This window comes from Scomber japonicus, chromosome 11, assembly GCF_027409825.1.
Source record: "Scomber japonicus isolate fScoJap1 chromosome 11, fScoJap1.pri, whole genome shotgun sequence".
Classification (NCBI taxonomy): domain Eukaryota; kingdom Metazoa; phylum Chordata; class Actinopteri; order Scombriformes; family Scombridae; genus Scomber; species Scomber japonicus.
This window is the reverse complement of record NC_070588.1, coordinates 9,959,334-9,970,630: the sequence shown is the minus strand read 5'-3', so window position 1 is coordinate 9,970,630 and position 11,297 is coordinate 9,959,334. Positions and strand designations below refer to the sequence as shown.

General features: G+C 41.4%; 1 protein-coding gene across 1 annotated transcript in view; it reads left to right on the top strand.

Annotated features, from left to right (window-relative positions):
- LOC128368334 (partitioning defective 3 homolog B-like) overlaps positions 1-11,297 on the top strand; it is a 140,262-nt gene that overhangs the window by 110,809 nt on the left and 18,156 nt on the right. The window contains exon 18 of the mRNA XM_053329123.1: positions 1,283-1,327. Coding sequence (XP_053185098.1) covers positions 1,283-1,327 — 45 coding nt within the window. The remainder of the gene's footprint in view (positions 1-1,282; positions 1,328-11,297) is intronic.

The following is an 11,297-nucleotide window of genomic DNA, read 5'->3' as shown; positions in this document are numbered from 1 at the left end:
TTATTTCATTTGCCCTGATTTCATTTTCCACCCAAGTCCAATTAAAAATTTAAGAATAATTTAAGATCAGTTCCAGATTATGAACTTCCTCTCCTGGTTCTCACTGTCCATCCCACTCTCTCTCTCTCTCTCTCTCCATCACTGTCTCTCTTTCTATCTCTCTGCCTTCACGTTTGTCGGGGTTTGTCCTTCTCCTTCTCTTCAGGTTTTATCCAGGTTAATTCAGTGCAGATATGAACAGAACAACGATTCAGTTTAGGATTAGACTGTTTGGGTTTCATTTGAATTAATCTGAATCAATATGTTAATAATTATATCAATTCAAACTTTTGAGTTTTTTCAGTAAATGTGACATCCAAAGTATGCGTATGTAGGTCTACATGACAATGGAAGTATGAAGCTCCCCCCTTTATTACATGCCCGTGTGTGTGTCTCACACGTGGCATCTACAGATCTGCTGAAGTAGACAGACACACACACGCACTTTGTGATCCACAAACTACTGGGCTGCTGAAGTAGCCTCGTTGATTTGCCGCAGACAGATGCTGTCAGACACACACACAGCTAGAATTACACTTTAGGCTTGGTTTTCATTAGAAAGGTATTTGCAGGGAGAAGCCATGTTACTGCTTGGTTTCTGTGGTCTGGGCGTGTATGTGTGTGCTCTGTATTTGGCAGAGTGCTACCAGTCAATGTGTTCCTTATTGGCATCAGGCTGCTCTGTGGCTTTGGGAGAAAGGGATGAAAAAGCAAAAGAAAAACTTGTAAAAATGAAAGGAGAAGAGAATGGTGCACAAAAGCGAGAGAGAGTAGGGTGGGGGTGCCGCTAAATGGTATGAGTGTAACTGAAGAAAAAATAAAAACACTGAAGGAGAGAGGTGAGGGTTAAGAGCAGAAAGTGAAAAGGCAGAAGGATGAGAGATTGAAAGAGAGAAGGGAGGGTGAGTGACAAATGAAGTGAGAGAGAAGGAAGGAAAGGAAATGACCTCAGTAGCAGTAAGGCTAACTTAACATCACAGGGAAAAAGAGCAACTAGCTCTGCAATCATGTAAAAAAATAGACAGAGGGAATTATAACATGATAGAGAATGACAAAGAGAAAATGAGAATCCCAGGAGTAGGAGAAATGCAAAATTATTATTATTCCTTAGAAATAAGAAACACATGGACAGTAATTTGACTTGCACATTTGACTTGCAACAAGGAATGGAAAATGTGAAAGTGAAGGGAGCGTCTGAGGTTCATTAATGTATGCATATTTACATGTGTTTCTTTTGTTTCAGTGGCAGACGAGAGCAACGTGGGATCGCTGGTCGGAAACACTGCAGGTGCAAACACTTACAGCCGACACCTGCACATAATCACTGTCATACACACACACACACATGCAGATGCACAGACAAACACACGCACGCACGCATTCAAGCATGCACACACACACTATTTTACAAACTGCAGTCAGATCAAAAACAAACTAACAGAACCAAAACAAAAAAGGTTGCACCTGAACCTGAAAATAAAATAAAAATCTAACACATTCAGACAACCAGTTTCCTCAAGTGCATTGTTGCTTTTCTTGTGTGCATTGTGTGTTTGTGAATGTATGTGAACTTTTGGTTTCTAATCAGAATATATGTGTATAATTCTTTCTTCAGTGAGTAATACACTAGTAACAACTTCTAGGTCATTTTCTTTAAAACTTGGACTAATATTCCTTCGGAAACAATGGCTTAATATTATTGAACGGGAAATGGACCAATCCCAATTTTTCTTCCAATGGTATCTGAGTAAATCAGCGACTCCCCCCTGCAGGACTTTCGGTGGCTGTAATGAAAGCCTGTGTAATTCAAGTCAATGTGGGCTTGAATTTGAGTTTGACAGTTGTCTTAGCCAATCATATTTCATTGAGATGTGGGCGGGACTGTTTTTCCAGAATCACCTTTGTGTGTTGTGAAGCCAGTAAGGGCAAAGAAACCTTTAATATGCTGAACATCCATGTGACAGGGCTCTGGCTATTATTTGTATTGTTATGTTTAATTTTTTTATTGCTACATGTGGTCCTATTGAAGGCCCAGGGTCCAGGTCCACGGCTCGCCACTGAGAGATATAATATAGAGAGCGAGAGAGTCTGTCTTCTCGTCCAATTTATATTCTCATTTTTTTGTTCTGTGAGCAATCAAAACAGCTTCTTCTGTCTCTATCATTATTTGCAGACTGTTTGAAGTCACTATATATCAGTCTCCCTCCTTCTCTCTTCCTCCTCTCCAGTTGTATGTATGCCACATCACTTTTCCTCCCGCATGCTGGGTCTTCCGTCTCCTGCACTCTTGGCTCCTCTCTGCTTCCCTCTAGAAATGCCTCCTTAATTTAGCCGAAGTGCAGATGAAAGCGGGATTTGTACGAGGAACTGGAGAGAGAGAGAAGAGAAGGGCAATACCATGGCCACTTCTTAAAGATACACATAGACGAGCTAGTTCCTAAGGGTGAGAGAGAGAGAGAAGAAGAGATACCTGATGCTTCAAAACCCTCTCACCTTAGTAGGCTGCACACACTTCTTTTTAAAAGTTTGATGTCAAACTTTTCTTTTTCTCTTTGCCTTGAAGTTTCATTTGTGGCTACTTGAATGTAAGAGCACTCTACTTTATTCCACTCTATGCGGGTTTGCTTGCTGTGTACCATTTTATGCTTGCCAATCAGTCCAGCCTTTTTTCCACATCCTGCTGTGTCTCAGTTTTATACATGGCAATATTGACTTTTATGTACAAGGTTTAATTATTTGAAAGGGAGCAAGCAAGAAGGCATGAGGTGCAGGAAGGACAAGGTATGGAAAGAATGCAAGTCAAGAGTTTTAACATGTATTTTATTAGATTAAACCCCTAATAAAACAACTTCTTACAGCTAAAAAGAGGGGAAAATATGTTTGTTTTTTTCTATTTTAGTCTTCAGTTTTTCATTTTGGGGTTTGGAGCCTAAGTGTCACTGGATGAGCCAGAACTTGGGACGATGGTTAAATGTGTGCTGAACAAGATATAGTAAAATAGTGTGAAAAGGCAGACAAGGGAACATCTCATACAGGATTAGAGGATTACCTCAGAGGAATCAAAATGGTAAACATGAAGAGGTAAGGCTCTGTGAGGGGGAAAAACCCCCAAAACAAAACGGAAATTTAACTCTAGTGTCATAGAGTCTACGTAATATATTGTAATATATTCCAAAACACAGCACTGACTTTTTGTTGTCAGCACATGTAATCTGAACATCTGTTTATTTTTTTTTGTCAACTTTTATTACACATTTCCACATTTATGTCTTCTTGTTCACTGCCAGAAAACTGTAAAATGGAAAGACCTTGAATAACTATGAATTGCTTTCAGGTGTAGAAGAGAATCAGTCTCATTGCCAATGTCTTTACTTTGTATTTTAGTACCTGGAAAGCCTAGCTTTCTCCAGAGAGTGAATGAAATACAACAAGGGAACATAGTGTGTAATTTGGGGTGAAGTTCAGGGACATAAACCTGATAAGGGGAAACATTGCTGTTGTGCCCATCAAGTGAGGACAGTATAAAGTAAAATACTGTTTTCTTTTAAGGTTAGATGTAAAAACAAACAACAACTAGATTTTGACACAGGGACCCTCCATAAGACAGGGTCATAAAATGAATAATTTGCAATCAATCAAATTACCAAAAGGCTATGGATATCTTTCCCATCTGATGATCCAGGCTTGTTATGCTCATCACGATACAGGTTGATGGTCTACCTGCTGAGCATTGCTGCCTGACGCACCTCGTCCGGTGCCTTTTATGCAGGCCTGCTCCTAAGAACACCTCTGAGGGCCTAAGCGAGTCATCAGCTGGGGACCACCAGTCATGGATGTTTCGCTCCTTTAACCCCAGTACATCTCCTGGTGGCAGAGCGATGGCAGGGATCTCTCCCTGCCACCCCCTGCTGATGCCCTAGGTGTTGTTCTGCCCCCAACTCCTATGCTTCCTCCTTAGCCACAGCCAGAAGCTGCCTTTCTCAGCCAATTCTTTGATGGTTTTCTGATGCCCCCCTCCTATGCATCCCATCTCACGGAGTAGGTGAGCAGTTGAGGAGCTGACAAATCCCCAACACCCCACTTCGACGGGACACGTAATGGCCTCCCAGCACTCTGCCACCTTGTCTGCATACTTGGACCGCTTCTGCTCGTTGGCAGCCCCTTGATGTCCAACCTCCTTGCCAGCTCTGAGACACCGCCTTGATGATGAGGCGTTCCTGCTCAGTCCTCGCCATTTCTGCCACCCCCATGGCTTTCCACTCTTCCTTGGAAGCCTTCAGAGCAAGGGGGTCTCGCCCCTCCCAAGGCCTGCTCGACCCTCCCACACTCTGCCGACTACCTCAAGGTGCTTCAGCCTGCCGATAGCTGTGTCAACCTCTTCCTGAGCTTTCTACTTCCTTCCCATTCTTATTTGGGTGCCCGCTGCTCTCACTAGCTGGTCAGTGGATTCCCTCAGCTCCAGCACCATCCGAGCCTTCTCCTGCTTGTATCTCAAGCTAATGGATCGAAGTGGCAGTCGCAGCGTGTTCCTGCCGAAAAGGCCTGCATCTGAGAGGCATCTCGGCAGCCCCAGCCACTTCCTGATAAACAAGTTTGCCAGCCCGTCCATCTTGCTTACCACTGAGGAGGGGGTGTCTCTCATCTTCAGAGGCCACATCACCCTTGTGTACAGTATGAACTGGTGACTCCATACTTTATACTTGCCGGGGAGCTAGCTCTGGTTGATCTTAGCTAGGCCGTCTGCGATCTGCTTCCTCACCGTCTCCCCCATCTGCCTGTCACCAAGCTTTGCTGTATAGGTTCAGCCCAGGCTACGGACGGGTTGACTTGTCAACAACAAGATCTCCTCACCGCTTGCGGCAAAGATGGTGTGATCGCTTTTGACCCCTTTCCTGAGGGACATACTGCGTGATTTGGAGGGTTTGATCTTGTTATGTAGAAAACTAGGGTTTTGTCTATATTTTTTTTTCAATTTGCTCCTTTATTATATTCTTGTTGAAATAAGATATAGAAGCTGTGGACTTTGGTAGCCGAGTGGTTACCATGCATGCTGCATAATAACAGGATTCCTGGTTTGATTTCAGAAAGGGACCTTTGCTGCAGGTCATCCCCCTCTCTCTGTCACTGTTTCCTGACAGCCTCTATGCCATCTACTTTCAAATAAAGGCAAAAATGCCGAAAACAAATGAAACAAAGTGGACATGAATAGACAACATTTCAATTTCAGATAATAATAGAGAGTTGAATTGCATATCTAAATTGACCTGGACCTTGGGTTGGAGCAATATCTTAAAGTTGTCAAGTAAAAATGTATTATTTTTCATTAACAATCCTGTTTCCAACCTTTCTGTATTCAGATATATTGTAATATGCCTGCTGAATTTAGCTGGTTCATTTCAAGACTTTTTTTGTGTTTCTTTCACTCAAGCCTATTTACACATTTCCTATACCTGTTGATTGTCAGCATGTCTCCTGTTTTATAATGCCATGAAACCCAGAGAGCTGTTAAAGAGAGTGTGTGCCTGGCAAGCATGGCACTTTTTCTTCAACCCACTTTCCTTTGCTTTAATGTATTTTTTTATAATTGATATGCTTCCAACAACCCTGCGCCAGGACTTTAGACAGCTGTGCGGACTTTGGTTAAAGAGGGGGCAGTGTGGGGGTGGGGTCCTTGTGAAGTGAGTGAGTTTAGAAACAGTAACTTCTGGGAATACAGTTTTCTCTTCCAGCTATGGTCTTTCCCTCCACACCCCCAAGAAACCACTGAGCAACTACACCACAAGTACACTCACTCTCACGCACACACACACACACACGCAAAACTTATGGTAATGTTATGGTAATGGAAAGTCTCCATCATCCTTTGGAAAATGTGAGCCTTGGAAGATTTTATATTATATTGTAATTTAGCAGAATCTGAGATGCAAAGTAGGAAATTGGAGACCATATTACAATGTGTGTATGTGTGTGCATGTGTGCAGACTTTCCTTGAAAGTGAATGGGTGTGCATGAATCGGAGTGGGTTTTTTTCAGTATGCGGGGGTTGCCGTTTAGAAAATTGCGTAAATTGTGAAAATTCTGATTAATAACTGTCTGCATGGAAAAGTCTTGAATTCAACAGAGAAATGCACAGAAAGAATTGTTGTCATTACACCACGAACTCTGCATCTTTGTGGTCAGACATGACTGACGTCTCTGGGGTGGCACAGAGAAAGAGAAGCACAGTCATTCCAATAATGAATCAAATCAGTTGTGGAAGAAAAAAAAAAGTTTCAGAGCAAAACTTGAGGAGACTCAGCAGCCATGCATTTATCTTTACTTTGTTTAAGAGCGGCTGGAATTCACAGTAAAATGAGCCTTGTTAGGTTAGACTAGTCCATTGTCACAAACTTTGGTGCTAACCTTCACTTTATCAGCAGTTAGGGTTTCTTGGTCTTGAGAAGCTGCAGCCTTTATTAACTGAATGCAGCATTAACTGTACATTTACTGCCATATTGACAACTTACTGTTAACGTTTTCCTCTCCTTGCATTCACCTTCACTTTTCTGCCACTTGCTCAACCACACACTTGCTACGCACAGATATTAACAGTACCTTTCACATGTATGTCCCTATTACCAATTCCATGGTAACTATGGTGTTATCATGCTCCCACAGCATGTAAGTAAAAATCATTAGTAGCCCATTGATATTAATGATCATGTAAAATTTTTGCAACTGCACTCATATTTTTGCAGCAGCTGCTATAGGGGGAACACTGGGGGCAATTCCACCTAGAAATTATTCAAGTTTCTGTCATAATATATACCTATACTCACATAAAGAGTATTATAGTGAAGAAAAGAAAGTATGAAAGGAATATATCAGTCCATATCTTTTTCCAGTGTAGCCTGATTTCTTTCCTCAAGCCACTTTAAATAGGACAGTACAGTCAAACACTCCCTCTCACATGCACTGAAATGAAAATTGCTGACGGGAAATAAGACAAACGGTTGCAGCTGTGTTTCTCTCACCATGTTTTCCTTTGGTGATGGGGACAGCCCGGAGCTCTGTGTCTCCCAGAATCAGTATATGAGAGATGTTTCCTTGAGAAAATAAATGGTAAGCAATGCATATCCACAGGAATGATTAAACGTTTGTCTCACCGAGAGGAGGAAGTGTTGATCTGTGCGTGTGTATGTCTAGTGAGCATATGCACACTTGTACAAAGCTCTTCATATATGCAATAAAAAGTGTTTTAAATGTGTGTTTGACAGACAGAAAGAGTGAAACTTACTGCAGTCAGCAGTCCTTACAAATACGCTTGTTAGGATATGACAGCTGGCAAAATGGCCTAATTTTATGTCGTTATTCCAAAGAAACCTGTACTTGTGGCAGCACTCACTTCCACAAACACTAAAACACCTAAGTTTTACACATGGCGTACTTGTATTATGTAAATACTGTAGTCAAACTGCTTGTTTGCTTTTGTTGTAACTTTCTGTTTTAATGTCTTCTGTTTGCCAAATTCTCGTTCCTCCACCCGCCGCTAGCTCTCTCTCTCCCTCTCTCTCTAACTCTCTCTCTCTCGCTGTCTCGCTCTTACTTGCCCTCACTCATTTTCTGTCTTGCCAACGCCATTCAGGCTTACAGGCTGACAAACAGGCAGAGGAGCTTAGACCGAACAACATCTCTCTGTAAATGTGTGTGTATGTGTGATGCTGAGGGAGACTGGTGCAGTCCATTGTTTGAATCTCTCCCTCGTGGAACTTTGACTTTGATGACAGTCACACACTGACAAGACTCTGCCAAAACTGAGTCTTTAGAGAGCCACATCTCTGTATATCCCTCCCTGCATCCTCCCCCTCTCTATGATTGTTTCCTACATTCTTTCTCTTCATCTTTCTCTCTCCTTTTTTCTTTCTTTCAGTTTTCAATTGTTTCTCAGTCTTTGTGGCTCTTGCAGACTTTGCTGTGGATTTAACCTGAAAGCCACCTTGTTAGGATGATGTGGATTGATGGATTGATTTGTCACAGGAAGAGCAGTATGTCTTTGTGTGTGTGTGTGTCTGCGTGGGTGCGTGTACTTGTGTGAACGCCACTCGACAACGCCACCACGCATTAGCTCCTCACAACTGATCTTAGACTCAGAATTCAAACGTGAAATCAAAAAGTGAAATAAGCAAATGGTTTTTTCATCGTGTTAGTATTAAACTAATCTAGAAACCTTTTGCTTGATTATATGTTTTTTTTTATTCCCTTAAGTATCTGCCTTCGTCTTCTGTATTTCACACACACTGACCTTTCCTTTTCTTTGTGCATACTCTTGGCTGCCTCTCTATATATTGAATGCCCTTTGACCCCTCTCCATCTCTCCCAGTAAGCTAATAAAGGTGAGCAGTAATCAGTAGATGGTCAGTGCTGTCATTCCTTGCTGGTGCAGCCATTTATCTCTATCAGTCTCTACACACTGGTCTCTGAAATGTACTGTACAGTATATTGTATGATGCTTGAGAGCGAGAGGCACAAAGAGAGGGAGACCATTTGTTTCTGTCCTGGACTAATCGGTTACATTCCCTGTGATGGATTTATTCTGAAAGAGTTTTGTGTGTCAGCGGAGGAGTGTGTAGGCTTGTTTGTGTACATGAGAGATACTACAACAGTCTCAGAAATGTAGTACACATGTCTAAGCTCAGATATAGCACTGTAGGTTTTTACTGAAAAAAGGGGGGGGGGGGGAGTTGCAATTAACTAATGCTAACTAAGTCTTTTTTTATATAGTGATAGATTTTTCCTCATGTTTAAGGTTGTCAACGTTGATCTTGAGTAACAGCTGGATCTGAAAAGGAGCATATCAGGGATTCAGGAATCAAAACAACAAGACAATGTTACTGTATGTGTTAACAACAAGGAAACGCTAATAATGGCAGGCTTATTGAGTCTGATTTCTATTGTCACAAACACCTCTAATTGTGTGTTCTGACAAAATGACTTATTACTGTAAATACAACAGGGTCTCACTAAATGTTGCATTGCATTGCAGTCTTTGCTCTCAGTTCTGTGTGTCAGTTTAGATATGAATTGTAGGGAATTAGAAACTGATTATTAAATTATTTTTGATGGGTCAACTTGTAAATATGCACTCCATATAATTCATGCACAAGCATACCGATATGAGCAACTAGCATCACTATAGATCATCATGCTTCAGGATATGGACAGGGAACATTGACTTCTGCTGGTTTCTCTGGAAACCAGGCCACTGCATCTTTCTATTGTTATTATATTTGTTACAGGACTGTCGATAAATGCAATTTTCTCTCCTTTTTTGAACTGTTTCTACTCAATGCAGTAGCATCTACACCACACTCGGTGGGAACTAGTCAGTACTGGTCTGAGACATGAGACTGACGATGATGTCACATGCTCTTTTATGGTTTATGATGTCCATTCAATTATTATGGAGCCCTTTGGGATAGCAAAACCTCATTTCATCTGCTGGGAGATTGAACCACATAACACACACCATACAGTAAATACAAGGCACTTTGCTTACAGGAATGATAGTCACTCCAAAGCAAATGCACATACACACATACAGGTACTTACAACAGAGCACACATGCCTATCTCTTATGAGTTCTTGCTGCTTGGGAAAATCACTGATTTTAATAAAAGCAGTTGTTTGTAAGGGCAGTATTTACAGAGTATATCCCATCTGAGAACTGATCTGTATGGGCTTTGATGTTGTAATGTTTCTCTTAAACTCTGGATTAGTACATGAGGGAACTTCTGCTGATGGAATGAGAAGTTTTAAGTCTCTATTAGCTGAAAAAAAACAGGTTTTTGGCTCTAGAAATAATAAGGAAATAGAAAGCAAAAATTGAGCTGTATCTCCTTTTCAGAGCCTCTGAAATGTGGTTTGGTGCTGTAGAAGTTTGTGCTGTTGCTGAGTCTGCTGGCTTTGTAGCAGCAGCCTGCTGCTAAGCTGCTCCTTGGTGTAATTTTGACTTTCAAAGTAGCCCATTGCGTTCCTGCCAACAAAATAGCCTTGGGATAGCTTGGTGTTCTCTCTCGTTATGTTTTGTTTTTAATTCTTTCTCTCTTTTCTTTTTTCTCTCCTTCTCTTTCCCTCTTGTTGTCACCCCCTATCCCCTCTCCCTATCTTTCCCAGGCCTACTCGTTTCCTTTTCTAAGGCATCCTCTCACAGTTTCTGTTTTTTTCTCTGTCAACCCCCCACTCTTGTATCTTTCTCCCTCAAACCACTTTGTTACTCTTGTCTTGCTTGTCATCCTCTCTCTCTCTCTTTCGATCTCCCTCTCCCTCTCTCTCTTTCGACCCCCCCCCTCCCCCCCTCTCTTTAAAAGCAGCTTAATTCTATCATCTTACAGTTGGACAGCAGTAATTACATTTATGACACAAATCCTGCTACTCACAGCAAAATACTTTATGTGTGTGAGACCAAGTGTGTGTTTTTTGTGTATGTTTGAGTATGTGGATGCATGCTCAGCACCCTGTGTCTGTGCACTTATATATTTGTATTTGTCGTTTTGTGTGTGTGTGTGTGTGTGTGTGTGTGTGTTTTCTACTGGTTATTCCCTGATAACCCAACACCACTAAGCTATTTATAATACTATTTATTTCATCCTCCTCCCCAACCCTCTGCAAACAGACAAGTTTAGACTCAGAGGTCACTGTCTGTAAACATACGGTTTGCTCCTCTTTATTAGACTTCTGAAGCTGACTGCAGTTGTCCTCAAACTTTGTAGATCCCCCCCCCCAGTGGAAAATGACCCTTGACTCCGGCTCCTTGCATGAGTTTCAATGAACAACATCACAGGAATATTTCACATGGACCGTATTAATCTTCAGTAAGCCATGCGTGACAAAACAGTGATGTGTGCAAATCTAGACATGTCTTTAGAGTTTAAGTATGCTGGATTATGAATGCATTGTAACAGAAAGGAAAGCGTTGGCCACTTGTTTAACTTTAAGGGTGCTTGTGATTTGAGAGTGTTGCTGGCAACTGCAAACATGTTGTACTGAGAAGTTTAGAGTGTAAATAAAGGGAATAATACATCAAAAGTCCTGGACATTTCATGTCAAGTTTATTCATGCATTTGATGGCCTTAGTTCAGATGTTACTGGCAGCTCTAATCCACTGTCCCTACAGTTTTAAAATAGTGGATTATCTATTCAAATGGACACACGTAACCTTTATTATGAATATAAAGCACTCGCCTAGAATTCAACTATTTTTAAATCCTGTTTTTAAAGAT